Source organism: Pezoporus wallicus, unplaced genomic scaffold (genome assembly GCF_028554395.1).
Source record: "Pezoporus wallicus isolate ANWC-B61680 ecotype Strahan unplaced genomic scaffold, APGP_CSIRO_Pwel_v1 contig_5416, whole genome shotgun sequence".
Classification (NCBI taxonomy): Eukaryota; Metazoa; Chordata; class Aves; order Psittaciformes; family Psittacidae; genus Pezoporus; species Pezoporus wallicus.
The window spans coordinates 920,312-937,810 of NW_026642898.1; the positions used below are offsets into that span (position 1 = coordinate 920,312).

Consider the following 17,499-nt stretch of genomic DNA (forward strand, 5'->3'; position numbering starts at 1 on the left):
GAATGAGGGTCCTAGGCAACATGAATATGTCTCTTTCATGAGTGCACTGGGATGCACTTTATTGATCTGGTCCCATCCTATTTTCTTCTGCAGATGCTCTACCCCTGTTTAGTCCATACACAGCCATCCAGCATTTCCATGGTCATCTGGCATTTGTTTAGTTCTTCGCCACTGAGCATGAGGCTTCACTTCAGACCTTTCACTCACTGTGATTTACTAACTAATGATTTACTTCTACCTCAGTGCTCCCATGGCATTCCCATAGGCCGCCATGATCCAATGTTTCCCATTCATTAATCCTCTAGGCATCAAAACGTTGATTAGCATCTCCTTAGAAGACTGGGATGAAATGGGTCAGATCTTCCATTCCCATTTTACAGTGAGAAAAATCAGGGCACAAAGAAAATGGGATTAGAGCTGCCAAAGAGGCAAGTGACGCTGGGGGCAGAGCTGCAGAGGCCAGAGGCAGGTACCCAGCACTGCCTGTGCTCCAGGAGCTGGCCCGCTGCCCTCTGGGCCCACAAGCACAGCTCTAGGCACATAATGGTCACGTTTTCAGAGAGGTAAAAGTCTTCTTCAGCTAAGAATCAAACTCTACTAAATGGCTAAGCCATGAGTGAAGCTTCATTGTTAAAAACACAGGCTGGAATATGTGAAGATTATCAGAATCTTTAAAGAAAACAAGTAAAACCCACCACTGTCGAGTATTACAAAAGCTTGATCTCAAAACTGTAGCTGGTAATCCTAACCTTAGGATTTTAAATATATATATATAGAAACATAGAAGCTATGATTCTATATCCACAGTAAGGATATTGATGTGCCAAAACAGCAGATCTTTCTGCAATGAGATGTCTCCAACCATTCCTGAATGATTTTCCCGTAGTTCTGTAAAATGGGTATTGATGATGAGGATAGCTGAAAACAGTAAATCCTATTGACTGCAACCTATCCAACTTCCATCCCAGTCAGCTTTTATCCCAGAAAACTGATTGGGTGAGACAATAACAGAAGTTAAATATACTGAGACTAGCCCTGAGAAGGCAAATCTGTAGAGATGGTACCACACAGTCCGTGTTTCAATACAGAATGGTTTGTGTTGAAGGGACCTTAAAGCTCCTCCAGCTCCAACCCCTGCCATGGGCAGGGACACCTTCCACTGGAGCAGCTTGTTCGAAGCCCCTGTGTCCAACCTGGCCTTGAACACTGCCAGGGATGGGGCAGCCACAGCTTCTCTGGGCACCCTGTGCCAGCGCCTCAGCACCCTCACAGGGAAGAGCTTCTGCCTCAGAGCTCAGCTCAGTCTCCCCTCGGGCAGGTTCAAGCCATTCCCCTTGGCCTGTCCCTCCATCCCTTGTCCCAAGCCCCTCTCCAGCTTTCCTGCAGCCCCTTCAGGCACTGGAGCTGCTCTCAGGTCTCCCCTTCAGGAGCCTTCTCTTCTCCAGGCTGACCCAGCCCAGCTCTCTCAGCCTGGCTCCAGAGCAGAGCTGCTCCAGCCCTCGCAGCAGCTCCATGGCCTCCTCTGGCCTCGCTCCAACAGCTCCACGTCCCTCTTGTGCTGCTGCCCCAGAGCTGGATGAGGACTGCAGGGGGGTCACCCCAGAGCGCAGCAGAGGGGCAGGATCCCCTCCCTGAGCTGCTGCTCACACTCTGGGGCTCTAAGCTCAAGTCCTCACTGATGGGTCGTGGGGAGCTTCTCTTCAGTCAGGCACTTAGAATCATAGAATCATAGAATAGTCAGGGTTGGAAAGGACCTTAAGATCACCCTGTTCCAATCCCCCTGCCATGGGCTGGGACACCTCACACTCAACCACGTCACCCATATCTACATATATACACATACATATTCATATATACACATACATATTCACAAATACACGCACACATATATACAGGCATTTAACTCCAAGGCTGAAAGCAACAGGCAACCTGGGGTGCTCAGCCACGGTTACGTTCAGGCACTGGCACAGGGAGGTAATGGCTCTGAGGGGTCTGAGCAGTGGCTGTACACACATGGCCACACTCTGTGCCATCCACCCCATTGCTCCATGAAGCAGTGTTACTTCTAGGCTAAGAAAAGGATGACTTGTTTATTTATTAAGGCATTTGATGCCTTCTTGCTGCCTACAGTCTCTTGATAACAGAAAACTACCAAAGGCTCTGAGAAACAGGCAGTGTCTGTAGGAGAGTGAACGTCTTCTGAGCGTCTAATACATAAATTGATGCCTAATATGAAGTAGGGTAAAAGCAGAGGTTCCTGTTTGGTGGGAAAGTCTTCAAGTTAAGAGCCTGATCGAAAGCAACGTAAACCAAGTGCACCTGCATTTTAGAAGCAACTAATTCCAGCAGGGATTCATGTTGCTGTGGATACAGAGGGAAGAACAGCTCAAAGATACTGGTAAAGCAGGGAGGGATTAGAGTATCTAGGGAAATAAGTAAAAGGTATTGGGTTTCATTGCACAGCTTTAGAGGACAGCTACAAAAAGAGTTTAAACACCCTTGTCCTTGAAATAAAATGGGACTGTCAGTTTACTGTGAGCATAAGCAAAGGCGCAAACACAGAGTTTTAGTACAGTACTTGAATATATAGAGAGATCTGTGTCTGTATCTCCTGCAGTTCGAACCTTGCCGTTCCTTGCCGCGTTTGTGGATTTTTTGCCTCATGGTTTGCTACCTGTTGTTTTCCTTCCTTGTGTGCATGGTGTAATGCTGGAGGCTGAGATGGAGGAAAGAGCCTGAGCAAATGATTTAATTAATTGCTCTCATTAAACCCTTCATTATCACAACTAATCACGGTCAAATCTCTCCTGTTATAACAACAAACTGGGTGACGCCTGTGTGTGAACCCAAGGGCTGCACTCAGCTGGAACAAAGCATCGCGCTCCCTGTGCCTGCAGGCGTTGGGGAAGGCTGGGATAGAGCAGGGGACAGAAGTGAATGCTTCCCCTGGCTCCTGACTCCTGTGGGCACAGCTCTGTGGCACAGCCTGCAAACAGTAAGGTTACTGTCCTCAATCATAACCTACCCAAAAGCCAAGTCCTGAGTATCCTGTACCCTCAGCTTCACTCAGCTCAAATCGTTCCAGAAAGGGCAGCAAAGAGTCTCTTTCCAGCACTAGATCCTGAATGCTCGGATGTGATCGGGTCTTGCACTAACGAAACTGAGAGACCTGAGCAATCTGTCTTGCAACAAAGGAAGGAACCTCAGGCTTGGAGTGGGAAGGAAAGAGCCCAGAGCAAAGGATGAGGAGCAGCAGAGAACCAGGCGGGACACTGCGTGCGCAGGGCACAGGAACGCCATGTGCCCGGTGCCAGTCTCCGGGGACAGGCGGATACAGACCCTTCTCCTGTTCCCAAGTAGCACAACAATTTATCCCAAGCAGGAAGACCAGCACCCAAACACTCCAACCCCACGGCAGGCGGGATGTGACCTCCAGAGCAGACTGCTCCAGAAGGAGAAGATCTTTGATCTATTTTCCAGCTCTATGCAAGCCCCACACAGAATTGCTCAGGTGCACAGAGGCTGCTGCTCCGAGGAACAGCACGCCCCACTCGCCCATGTTTTCGCCAAGCATAAACTCACTCCTCAGCACTGGAGCCCGGGCTAGCAACCTTTAGGAGCACAGTGTTTCCCTATTGCCACGGTACTAAATTGCTCCTGTTTGCTTGGACAGCGCCCACTGCTTCTGCTGGCAGAGCTGGAAAAGCCTTTCCCTCCCTGCACTCCCACTCCCGGGGCAGCTGCACTGGACTCAGACAAGGAAGAATCCACCCAAAGTTGAGCATGAAGCTCTGTGAAAACCCAGCAAGAACCATCCCCCTGTGGGGTGCAACACGGAGCTGTTCTGGTGGCATGAGGGCTCTGGCCAACCAAACAGCACTTGGGCATCAGGCTTTTGGTACCAGCAGCAGCAGAAAGGGTTTATGGTTTGTATCAACAGTCACCCAAGAACCTCATGTGAGTGCATCAGTTACAGCCCCCAGAGCAGGACTGTGGCTTAACTGCAGTGTCCATCGGTGAGTTATAGAATAGAATCGTAGAATGCTTTGGGTTGGAAAAGACCTTCAGATCATCCAGCTCCAACCCCCTGCCATGGGCAGGGATGCCTCACATTAGACCAGCTTGCTCCAAGCCCCTGTGTCCAACCTGGCCTTGAACACTGCCAGGGATGGGGCAGCCACAGCTTCTCTGGGCACCCTGTGCCAGCGCCTCAGCACCCTCACAGGGAAGAGCTTCTTCCTTATCTCTAACCTGAACTTCCCATTTCAGTTTGATCCCCTAATTATCGATAATTATCCCCCTGTAACTACAAGTGAACAAAGATAAACCAGTTCTCCATTAGATCAAGATAAGGAAAATGTGCTAAGATTGTGAATGAATTTGCTCAGTGAAAGAAGGGGTGACAATAGAGTCTTTACAGGGACACTTCTCGGTGCAAGGGTCAAGAAAAGGGTTTCTACATACTCATTTGTTCTAAAACCTGTGCCCATGGTGACTCTTCCTCCAAGACCAGCAACAGACACGTTGAGACCACCACCAACTAAAATGGAAGGCAAGTAAATCTAATTGCCAGTAGCTCCCATTTAACCTGACTGCCACTGAGGACACCAGGGGACAGATCAGTCACTGCAGTGGGCGAATTCACATCTTCTCCCCAGAACAGGACTATTTCCATTCAAGACAGGCCCAACATGGCTGCAATTCACCATCCTCTTTCATTTCAGAAACACTCTCCTGAAGTGTTCACAAGAGATTAAAAGGAAAGTGTTTGCTTCTGACTTTGATTTACCAACATTCAAGATGCAATTTCTTTAAAAACCAAAGAGCCACTTCTTTTCAATGGCACCTCAGCAGAATAGCTCTTCATGTCGCAGGTCCCTCCTCCTGACACACCACCACATCCTCCCCTCAAAAACTCACATTTTGATGGAAAGTGCTTCTATCAAAGTACTGTTTTTCCAGAAGCTCCCCACCAGGTTTAGCAGTGATTGACTTCACCAGATGCTGCATTCTCAAGAGCAGCCTTAAGGCCAGACCATGAAAGCCACCACTGCCACCGCTGCCAATAGCTTAGCAAGAACCCATTAAAAAAACAGGTAATATTTCCTCTGAGCTTTGGCTCACACCCCTCAAGGGTGCTGTGAGTGTTCCTCTCCCCGGCTGGCAGCTCCTCCTCATCTCTCTGGACTCTGAACTTGACGGCTTGATTCTACATAGGACATGGAGGCACCTCCTTGTGCTTCAAGCCCAGTGCCCCCTATCACAAGACCAAAAAACCCAACCCAAAGCCAAACTTGCCATAACGTTTTCAAGCACCATTTTTAAGATAATTACATTTGTCCCCACTATGCTGCTGGAAGATGATGTTCTCTTTCCCACAATGAACTGCACTGAGAAGTGCTACAAGCGCCAACTGCCTTGGGGTAGCAAAGTGCAAACAGACGATGGCTCATCTGCCATCCCCACTGCAGGTTTCTCTCTCAGAAATGGGAGTGTTTGCTCCGGAGCTGCAGCACTTCCAGGATCGAGCTTCTCAAAATCAGTGTGCCAAAGTCCTTGCAGTATGAATTGCGTGACCCAACAGGAAGATCTGAGAGCTCTTTCCTTTCCCATACACCACACACGGTCATTCAGACACATCCACACACTTGCGGGGGAACACCCACAGCTACCAAGTCTACCCGATCAGCCCCACTATCCCAATGTAAGTTGGCTTTGAGCTTGACCAAATCAAAGCACCATCCAAGCACTGCTTTACTGAGAGCATTTCCTTACTAAAATTTCAATTTCCATTCCATAAATGTTTCAGCATTTCATCCTCTTAAAAGTATAAAACAGGGCAATTATGTTTCTAGACAGAAAATGAGGGGTATCTGATTATGGCCTCGCTAGTTAGTCTCTAGCTGTTTGAATCTAATCACCTGGCAGTTTCAGAATTGCAGTTGAGACACATCAACACCATTTTCCACAGATGAAGATGCCATAAATTGGGCAGTAAAACTAGAATGTGGTTGAAATGTTGCTGTTTTGTCTGCTGCAGGGTGGATGCTTCAGTGCATAACACACAGCGTAAATTCCAGCTTGTGAACAGAACATTTTTAATATTATCGGCCAGCCAAGGGATTATTTACGGCTGCCTATTTACCAGACCCCAGTTTTCCAGGTTATTGCAGAGGACATGAGTATTTTGACTGCGTGGTGTTGCTTGGCGCAGATCTGGCAATGCTGCCTTTACAGGGATGAAGAGTACGCACTTGGAAAAGCACATGGACGTTGGGGGATTGACTTGCCTTGAATTTGAATGGCTTGAGACCAGTACCAACGTTTTTGTCTTCACTCCTGGGCACATTCTGCTCCTGACAGCAGGAGCGGGCAGGAAGAGCAGCCACCCCCGAGAGCTGCGTGTCCTGAGGCAGCGCGGCAGCGCTACGGGCTCCTGGCAGACAGCCGGCAGCACCAGGACCAGGCTGGAGCAGGGCCGCCATCCCTGAGCCCAACATCTGCATGGAGCAGCTGCGGCACTGGGCTCTGGCAGCCGGGAAGGCACAGCTGCCTCACTGGTACTGGTCCCCAGCGGGAGCAGCCCGCGAGGGGCAGCACCACACAGCCTTTGGCCCCCGGCTCTTCACCGGGGCAAGGAGGTGCTTCTCCAGCAGCTCCCCCCCTCGCCGAGCCCTCAGCTCCCATGAAACTGAAGTGACGCCCAGTTACTGCAGAGGTGCCACTGACACCAGGGCCCAGGGCATCCAGCCCCACAGCACGACGTGTCCCAGTTCCCACCACCATGCAGTAACATGGGTACTGGGGCAATCAAACTACAGCTCCACCTACCCCAACCAAGCCCCACTAGGAGCCCGTGCAGCCTGGCTAACACAGCATGCAGCAGAGATTCACCAGCTCGTTGCTCTATCCTGTGCACTCCCAGCTCTCACTGCAATGTAAAGTGCATCAGACTCATCTCCTTCCTGGGACCTGAAGGGTAACCGCATCATTCCAGAAAAGGACCTTAACATTTCAGCTCATCAAGCATTCAGAAAAACCAAGCAAGCACCTTCAAACAGTGATGTTCTGTCAGAGTACATACAGATCTACATGTGACCAGGAATCAAATGTACACTAATCACTAGGGAGAAGGGTCACAACTTAACAGCCAACGGGTCTGAACACTCTTCAGTGCTTCAGAACCAACCCACAGGCAGTTTACAGACAGCTTTGGAGACCTCAGTGATTCCACCTCCACAGCAGCCCTGGGAAACAAACATCAAACAAAGGAAACCAAACATGAACGGCAGAGAAAGTACATCTGCTGCATGGCTTCAGCAGAGCCGGAGCACTCGCACGCAGTGTTTCCACTTGGAATGCTGCTTTGTTTGCTCTGACCCGCACTGATCAGAGCACGATGGGCACCCAGGTTACCTGGCACAGAGCTGCTCCAAGAGCCCAGGAATGCCACCCCCAGTCACCAGGAGGGGTACAACGCACACGGAACAGCATTCTGTAGAGACTCCTGTGACTCATGGCAATTCTGAAACAGGCTTTTCACGCGAAAACACTATTTCCAAGACCAGTTTTAACATGCAACAGGAAGTTGTAAATATTCCTACCTAAATAGTACCAAAATCACCAAATCCTTACAAATTTGATGTGTGAAAGAATAGTTTGGGCTCAGACAAATGTTCACATGTGTTTAAAGGGTAAGTACTTCAAGCTAAAATAATCTATTTAAAACTGAAAGCTGTCTCCAAAACAAGAACTATAAACCAACCCCATATCGATGCTAATTGATACCTTTTGGCAGAAGCAGGTCAGTGGCTGCTAGGCAGGCGGAGCTGACCCACATCCTCTCCCCCAGTCTGTGTCTGGTATCAGTCACTGACAGTGTCCTTTGTGATCCTGACTGCACAACATGGTGAGATATGACCCATCGTATTTATCTCTGTCACAACTTGTTCTCTATTCACCAGAAATGATGGAAGGCAACAACATCTGAAGGACATGGGCCCGGTGACACTGAACACATGGTCAACCACAACATTGTTCTGCATTTGCCTTGGTGTGAAAAAAAGACAGTCAAAAGGAAGCACATGTATCTCAATTCCTGTGGCAGAGACAGAGAGTATAAGGCAATGAGGATCACCAAAGCATTCATTACACGTTAGCTCTGTGATCAGCAAGTAAGCACTAACTATTTAATTAGTCAACTAATTAGTGCCAGGCAACATGGAAGCTTCAGATGTTCTCAGACAAATGCAGAGATAAAAAGCCTAATTAAACAGCAAGCGTTAGGTAACCACTGCCAACAGGCCAGATGTGCAGGGCAGTGCGCGCTGCACTGCCGGAGAGCAGCCGCTGGGCTCTCCTGTCACACTCCCTGTTCCAACCCCTGCCATTTCCAAGCTGATCTTTGACAAATTCAGCTCACAACGGGAGACACTGTCCTGCACACAGATACTCACGAGTTTCCTGTGCCAGGTTCCGGCTCTGCCTTAAGAAAAAGTTCTGGGCTTTGATAAACATGTCCTTTGATCCACTTGGTTTTTAAATGCAATAGTTATTTAAGTGCACCCACGTGGAAAGGGAAATCTATTTCCCAACCCCTCCCACAGCCACCTTCATTTAGCATGTTTCATGTAGCATGTTATGTATATTCCCAGTGTCCTCAGAGAATAAGTCATTGTTTACAGCAGAGGTTGGATTGAGGAGGTTTTGAGATCATGGATTAAACAGGGTTTTCCCTATAATCAGGAGACAATGCTGCTCTCCACAGCTATATGCAAAGAGGTGGATAAAGAGCTAATTGGTTCACTACAGTGGGACCAGCGACAAGACACTGCTGAGAGCTGCATGCCTGCAGCCGGGGGGCTGCCAGCAGGCCCTGTGAGCAGTCAGCACTGTGAGCACTGTCAGCGGTGTGAGCACTGTGAGCACTGTGACCACTGCCAGCTCTGTGAGCACTGCAAGCACTGCCAGTGCTGTAAGCACTGCCAGTGCTGTAAGCACTGTCAGCGCTGTGAGCACTGTGAACACTGCCAGCACTGTGAGCACTGCCAGCGGTGTGAGCTGTGTGAGCACTGCCAGTGCTGTAAGCACTGTCAGCGCTGTGAGCACTGTCAGTGCTGTGGGCACTGTGAACACTGCCAGCACTGTGAGTACTGTCAGCACTGTGAACACTGCCAGCTCTGTGAGCACTGTGAGAACTGCAAGCACTGTGAGTACTGCCAGCACTGTGAGTACTGTCAGCGCTGTGAGCACTGTCAGCGCTGTGGGCACTGTGAACACTGTGACCACTGTAAGCACTGTGAGCACTGTGACCATTGCCAGCACTGTGAGCAGTGTGACCATTGCCAGCACTGTGAGCAGTGTGAGCACTGCCAGAGCTGTGAGCACTGTGAGCACTGAGAGCACTGTCAGCACTGTCAGCACTGTGGGCACTGTGAACACTGTGAGCACTGTAAGCACTGTGAGCACTGTGAGAACTGCCAGCACTGTGAGTACTGCCAGCACTGTGAGTACTGTCAGCGCTGTGAGCACTGTCAGCACTGTGGGCACTGTGAACACTGTGAGCACTGTAAGCACTGTGAGCACTGTGACCATTGCCAGCACTGTGAGCAGTGTGAGCACAGCCAGCGCTGTGAGCACTGTGAGCACTGTGAGCACAGTGAGCACTGTGAGCACTGTGAGCACTGTGGGCACTGTGAACACTGTGAGCACTGTAAGCACTGCCAGCACTGTGAGAACTGCCAGCACTGTGAGTACTGTCAGCGCTGTGAGCACTGTCAGCACTGTGGGCACTGTGAACACTGTGAGCACTGTAAGCACTGTGAGCACTGTGACCATTGCCAGCACTGTGAGCAGTGTGAGCACTGCCAGAGCTGTGAGCACTGTGAGCACTGGCAGCACTGTGAGCACTGTCGGCACTGTGGGCACTGTGAACACTGTGAGCACTGTGAGCACTGTGGGCACTGTGAACACTGTGAGCACTGTAAGCACTGCCAGCACTGTGAGAACTGCCAGCACTGTGAGTACTGCCAGCACTGTGAGTACTGTCAGCACTGTGGGCACTGTGAACACTGTGAGCACTGTAAGCACTGTGAGCACTGTGACCATTGCCAGCACTGTGAGCAGTGTGAGCACTGCCAGAGCTGTGAGCACTGTGAGCACTGCCAGCACTGTGAGCACTGTCGGCACTGTGGGCACTGTGAACACTGTGAGCACTGTAAGCACTGTGAGCACTGTGACCATTGCCAGCACTGTGAGCAGTGTGAGCACTGCCAGAGCTGTGGGCACTGTGAACACTGTGAGCACTGTAAGCACTGTGAGCACTGTGACCATTGCCAGCACTGTGAGCAGTGTGAGCACTGCCAGAGCTGTGAGCACTGTGAGCACTGCCAGCACTGTGAGCACTGTCGGCACTGTGGGCACTGTGAACACTGTGAGCACTGTAAGCACTGTGAGCACTGTGACCATTGCCAGCACTGTGAGCAGTGTGAGCACTGCCAGCGCTGTGAGCAGTGTGAGCACTGCCAGCGCTGTGAGCAGTGTGAGCACTACCAGCACTGTGAGCACTGTGGGCACTGTAAACACTGTGAACACTGTGAGCAGTGTGAGCACTGACAGTGCTGTGAGCACTGCCAGCACTGTGAGTGCTGTGAGCACTTTAAGCACTGTGAGCAGTGTGAGCACTGCCAGCACTGTCAGTGCTGTGAGCACGCTGTGCCCTCAGCCACGCAGAGCCAGCAGCACGGTTGGGTCTAACTGGGTCTCTGGCCTAACTCTGGCAGAACGCTGCGGCCACGGCCAGTGCTCTTACAGTGTCAAAGAAATAAGCACATCCAACCCACTGCCCTGCCCTGCCCTCCTGGGACACCAGCATTCAGCATTGAGGTTACTGTAAAGCATCTCAGTACTGGGGCATATGAGAAGGTCGAAAAGCTGGGCTGTAGCTTACCTTCCCCTAAGGATATACCCAATGGGGAACACTGGTGTAACTGAGCATTGTGCAACTCGGTATCGTCAGCTGTAGCTGTTCACAGCCTTTCAAATACCTCGTTAGCTGCACTGGACGTTTCTCCTGCTGACCCTCACCTCCAAGAACTAGTATTTGCAGAACTCGGAACTGAGCTCGTTTCTCCTCTCACACTCAGAGGTACTGACAGTCTGTACTCACAAAACACATTTTACACTTACAAGTCCTTTCCAGATACAAGTGTCATTGAACACGTGCAGGTTGAGCATTTAAACCAGCTTTTTCATGTGTAAGTTTAGTAGATGCACACTCCAGCTCAGTGGGGATGCCAAAAAAAAAAAAAAAAAGGCTTAGTTTCTTAAAAACTTCCTTTAGTTTTAAATTCAGACTCCTTTTTAGGGTCTCCATCCATGACAATGTGTCAGGTGGCTTGTAGCACTGCAAGTGTAGGGGCATGCACGTATTTACCAAAATGGCTGATAAAACTCTTCCATGTAGTTTTTCTTGTTCCACCCTCTCCCCGCACCCCCAAGGACCAAGTCCCTCAAGGGAAACTAAAACCGAGGAAAACTTGTGTTTTAGCTCAGCCTCTCTTCGGAGTTTCTCCGCCTTGACTCACTGGAGCCGAAGGCTCTCCCCGCAAAGCCCCGCGACAAAGGGAGGGAGGCCAGAGCCTGCCGAGGAGGGCAGGGAACAATAGGGGCCGGGTGTTGCTGGGCTGAGCAGCGCTCTCACGAGGGGGATTGGTTCAGTGGCTGCTTCTCCTTTAGCACTGAACATCCCCCCGGGTTTGCACCTCTTTAACAAGGGGACTGATGCGCTGCAGGTCCTGCAAGCCGTGTCTCAGGGCTGGCTCTGTGCGAGGGGAAGGATGTAACTGCAGTGCCAGGAGGAGCCCCAGCAGGACCGGCGGCACTCACAGCTCCTTCCTGCCTGCCACGCTCCTGCAGGGCAGTTGATGCCTGCAGTAACGGATGGTGCAGCTCCTCGCTGCCCCTCCGCAGTGCCTGGGCTCTGCTGCCAGCTCGCTGCAGCCCCTCATGTGCTGGAGGAGCCGTTCTGTCACCTGTGCCCACGGCTAGCCCTGTGTGGATGGGAAGCTGGGCTCTGCCTGCACTGCTCCCCTGCTTCCCGAATAAAACATCCCTGAGCCTGCAGGAAAGCAGCGCTACGGCTGGAAACACGTCTGCATGTGATTACACTCTGAGGACAGGGATCAGCAGGAGAGATATGTCTGAATGGTGAAACATGAATAATGAGATCACCTCCGCTGAACTAGCGATAGATTAAGCAGAACAGATTCAATTCTCCAGGCCTCAGAGCACCCCAAGCATCAGGAAGAAGCGTTCCTGCTAGCAGGTCATTCCATACACTCATGTGCAGCATTTCCAGACTGCCCTTTGAAACAACAGGCACCAATTTGGGTGCCCCAGCGCTCTGACCTCTGTGACAACCTGTTTCCAGAAACTCCAGCAGCAAGGTGGTGAGCCACACGGGAAGGCTGAAGCAGCACTGAGACAGCCGTTCACAGCACATACAGAACCCCAGCCTGGTTTAGGTTGGAAGGGGCCTTAAAGCTCCTCCAGCTCCAACCCCTGCCACGGGCAGGGACCCCTTCCACTGGAGCAGCTTGCTCCAAGCCCCTGTGTCCAATCTGGCCTTGAACACTGCCAGGGATGGGGCAGCCACAGCTTCTCTGGGCGCCCTGTGCCAGTGTCACCACACACCACACACACCCCTGCAGCAAGCACTGTCAGGCTCGTGTTCGGTGCGGGTGGATAAGCAGGGGTGCCCCTGGCTGCAGGGGACAGGGTGACCCTCCCCAGTGCTGCAGCAGACACGCTGCAGGGCCCTGCCTGGCACAGCGGGAAGGAGGCTGCTGAGAGGCAACGCTCGGGATGATCCCTGTTCAATGGAAAATGGATTTCTTCAGCTGAAAAAAGTTGAAAACACTTGTAACATGTAGTTCTAATAACTGTTCTGTTGGTAAGTGAATTACATTGTGTGTTTCCATGGTGACTGAGCATGTAAAATAATTAAGTATGAAGAATAATGAGGAGAAAACTACTTCCTCTTTTTCAGGATTAGGGGCTTACAAATTAATTCAATCTGGCTATTTTTAGTGCATGTAGCTTCTGCAAACAGTACTAGAAAAATATGAGTAAATTAAACCAAATTGTATTAAAAGGCCTTCACATCGATCACGAGACTTGATCTGCTGCTGATGTGAAAATTAAAACATCCTCTTTCTGAAGTCCATACATACATGAATATCAGTGCTGGGGCATTCTGCACTAAGTGCTGCCTCTTTGCTTCTTGGGTCTGAGAGCAAGGCTCAGGTTCCCCCAAGCAGGAGCACCCCTTGGTGCAGTGCTGCAGACAGGCTCTCATGCCCTGCTCACTGCAGGGACCCAGCTTCTGGCCGACACATTCACAGCATCAATGTGCTTTGGTTTCCCTCACAGTACTTCATGCTGAAAGTGCAGTAATACAGCGTGGGGTGAGCAACAGGAACATGGCTGATAGCTGTAAAGTGCATTTTTAAAAGAGTTTTGAGTGGCACAGGAGGATGAGAGGAAAGGGATTTTATCCCAAGAGGGATGCTCTGCAGGCAGTCAGAACCTAAGGAAAAAGAGCAAGCAGCTGGTATTTTTCCTCCCCTGCTCTAGCACTATAATAACAGCCACAAAGCACTTCAGCTCCTGCTTCTCCTGCCATATTGATATTTTAATTTGTGATGTTATTCATGGCTGCTGTAGAAATACAAACTCTTGACTCAACCGACAGAAACAGGCAGAACCGTCAGCTCCCTGCCAGCCTCCCCGGCTGCACCGGCTGCGCTGCTGTAACTACGACATTCAGTCTGAATGCCGCGTTCATCCTGCAAGTCTTTCCAGACATTTCTAGGATGTATGTTTCATTTATGAGGAAAACAACAACTGCACAGAAGGACCTGGATTCTCACATACAGCCTGACTTCCCCACAGCCCCCACAACAGCTAGGGATGGGTATGGCAGGGAAACGCAAGCAGTCAGGTATCGAGAAGGGGGTACCTTGTCCTACCCGTGGGAAGTCTGTGGAACAGAACTTTGCCCTGGCTCAGAGCCCTTGGGTTCAGCAGTAGCAGTCTTTTTTCTCCTTCTTAGTAGCTGGTGCAGTGCTGTGTTTTTGACTTTCAGCCTGGGAACAGTGCTGATAACACCCATGACTGCTATGGCTGAACCCAGGACACTCCGACAATGGAAGGTATAAGAATTTGTATACATTTATTCCCCTTCTGAACCAGTTCAGACTGTTCATTTACTCCAGTTTGGTCACCACAAGAAGTCAAGGTCACCACAGCAATCTGATTTGCAGTTTCACTGCTCATGAATCCTTTAATGTGTGCTGGTGGCCTGTGCTCTTGGTGGGCCACAGAGCAGGCCCAGACTGCTACAGAGCATGTCCTCTGCTAGCCCTTCCCATCACCCCAGGGTCTACAGCAAAAACAGCACAAGGGCCTAAAAGGACAATCCTTGGTTCCTAAGCAATCCCAAACATCAAAAGACTCATTGGAATCACAGGTATCAAAAGGTGTCATTACAGTCAAGAGCAGCACAGTGGGGTTAAAACTCAGCAAGCTTCTGTCATACACTGCACAGCTCTGAAAACACACATCACAACAGGGAAGAGATGGCAGGGATTCAGACAGTGATCTGTGATCCCACTGAGTACAACTGGCTTTACAGATCAATACTGCTTTGGAGCACATGTGAGGGCCATGGATTTAACCTCCACCTCTCATATTTCTGTGCAAGAACAACTGTCAAAGAGATGTGAAGTATATGGAAATTCAGCACGCCTTCACCCTGCGGATTTACTAGCAGCTCTGTCAGCACTTCCAAGTTCCAGAGCCCACCAGGATGCAGCACCTATCTCTGAACATCCTCAGACACTCAGCCCTTTACCAACTAGCAATGGAGACAGACTCAAAGCATGGTTCTGAATGGATGCAGCAAGCCCCTCAACCAAAAGGCAACACGTTCTTCTCAATAACGGAAATAAAATAGAAAACTTACCAAAAAACGAGCGTTTCCAGAAAAGAGATTCCAACGTCGGATGCACCAACCACCACAATCCTGGCGTTGACAGACACTTTGGATTCCAGCACCAGCTTTCGATTTGTGTGGTTCAGAGAATAGCTCAGCTGTGAAAAAATATGGAAAATGACACAGAAATGCATGAAAGGAACCCAGCCAAATCCTGCTGAGAATCCTTAAACCATGAGCCGTGCCTCACCTTGCATACACACAGAGCTCACCATGGCTCACGGACATGACTAACGCTATGGTTTTTCAGCACACAGCACAAGATAAATGGTACTACAATGTTGAACTATGTGCATGTTTAATAGGTCACAGAAAATTAGCAGAGCTTAATGGTCTGGCTCCTCCTGGGAAAGATGCTATGGAGTCCTTGTGAGAGAGGAGAAACACTGCCTCTGCTGTCATTTACTACCATTAGCTGACAAATGGGGAGCATATTTACATAATCATAGAATCACAGAATCCTAGAATAGTTAGGGTTGGAAAGGACCTTAAGATCATCAAGTTAAAACTTAAACAGGGGAAGTTTAGATTGGATATAAGGAGGAAATTCTTTCCTGTTAGGGTGCTGAGGCACTGGAATGGGTTGCCCAGGGAGGTTGTGAATGCTCCATCCCTGGCAGTGTTCAAGGCCAGGTTGGACGAAGCCTTGGGTGAGATGGTTTAGTGTGAGGTGTCCCTGCCCACGGCAGGGGGGTTGGAACTGGATGATCTTATGGTCCTTACCAACCCTAACTATTCTATGATTCTATGATTCTAAGTTCCAACCCCCCTGCCATGGCCAGGGACACCTCACACTAAACCATGTCACCCAAGGCTTTGTCCAACCTGGTCTTGAACACTGCCAGGGATGGAGCATTCACAACCTCCCTGGGCCATTTCTGTACTTTCCAGAGCAGTATGTACTCTCGCTGCTTTATTCATGGAAATTGCTTTACTTCTAAGGAGGAACTTCTATCTTGGAGTGTCTTCACGTGCTTCATGGAAAACTCTTCCAAAGTGACAGGATTAACCTTCTCTTTTCCTGAACACAGAGCAGCCAGACCGGAAGCCAGGCAGACACCAACTTAACGTGTATCTATCTCAATGCACTGAGATCAACACTCGGGCCAAAAATCTGGGTATGAACTTTTTAATTACCAGCTTCAGTTTCTCCTTAATGCAGACACTGGCTCAGACAACAAATTCCATGTGTTTGTTTACCTGGTGTCTCTAGGTCTCCGCAGCTAACAGAGGTTCTCACAACAAATACACAAGGGACAAGAGAAAATGTTGCGTTTGACAATTGTGTCCTGCCCTGAACTATACTCGATTCTCAAGCAGCTGATGACAGGCAGGAAAACACTCCCCACCTTGCAGCACAACCCACTTGGCACGGTGCTGACTGCTTTGGGTTATGCACGCTCCCACTTCACAGAACTCATAATTGCACATGCAGAAATGCACTGAAGAGACAAGCAAAATGGAGCTGCTTCTGTTATTTGCCAGGCACTTCTACACGGTGCTGCTGTGTCACTGAAGCAGGAAGCACTCCAAGACTGAGCAGGTTCTCTTCTAGCAGGTTACAAACAGGAGACAGGGTTAATAAAATTAACTCCTCTAAATTCCTCCTATGAGATTACAGTAGAAATATATTCTCTATATATCAGCTGTCAGAGTAACTCAATATAGAAAGAACAACTATTCTATTTTAAAGCTATGGCAATTGCATTGCCCTCCTCAAGACGCACGCCGCCCGTTGGGATCCCCATTGATGTTTCGTGCCCCGCGCTCGCCATGCTGCAGAGCCGCCTGTCCGCCGCAGTGGTGGGCTGCGCCGTGCCTTAAGGAAGGTTGCGGGCCGATTGCCTGCAACCCGTCCCCGCTGAGATGTGGCCGAAGCCGAAGCCATCCCCGCTGAGCTAACGCTATTTCTTACGGCCGGACAAGCGCTCTCCCGGCCGCCGCGCACCGCAGCGCAACGCTGACACCCGGTGGTGAGCGGGGGCCCTCCCAGCACCGGCCCTCCCCGGGAAGATTCCAGAAGACACCTCCGTGTCCAGCCCGCAGCGCCGAACGCGCGGAGCGCAGCCCCGGCCCCCCCCCCGGCTGCCCGGCACCGAGCACGGGACCGCTGCGCTGCTGCCTGGATCCTAAAGACCCCCTTGAACCGGGCTAAGCACCTGCCCCACAGCCAGTGCTGTTCAGCACGGCTGAGCTCCGCCTGCAGCGGGGTCCGCTGGCAAACGGGGATTGGCCATAAATGACAACAGATCCGTGCCGTTCCCGCATTTCTGAAACTGGAAACCCTTTTCTGTCCCATGGAGAACATGCATCACTGGAAAGATGTGAAGGAATGGCAAGAACCGACCGCACCCCCCCCCTTTAAGTAAGACCGGGACGTGTTTCTGGGACACCCTGAGCAGGTCTGCCCCAAGGACAGCTCCGGCACTGCTCTGCAGGGGGGC

General features: G+C 50.4%; 1 protein-coding gene across 5 annotated transcripts in view; it reads right to left on the minus strand.

Moving 5' to 3' along the window:
- Positions 1-17,499, minus strand: part of CFAP61 (cilia and flagella associated protein 61) — a 105,279-nt gene that overhangs the window by 39,245 nt on the left and 48,535 nt on the right. For all 5 annotated transcript variants that reach the window (XM_057433124.1, XM_057433125.1, XM_057433123.1 and 2 more), the window contains one exon: positions 15,026-15,153. In XM_057433124.1, coding sequence (XP_057289107.1) covers positions 15,026-15,153 — 128 coding nt within the window. The remainder of the gene's footprint in view (positions 1-15,025; positions 15,154-17,499) is intronic.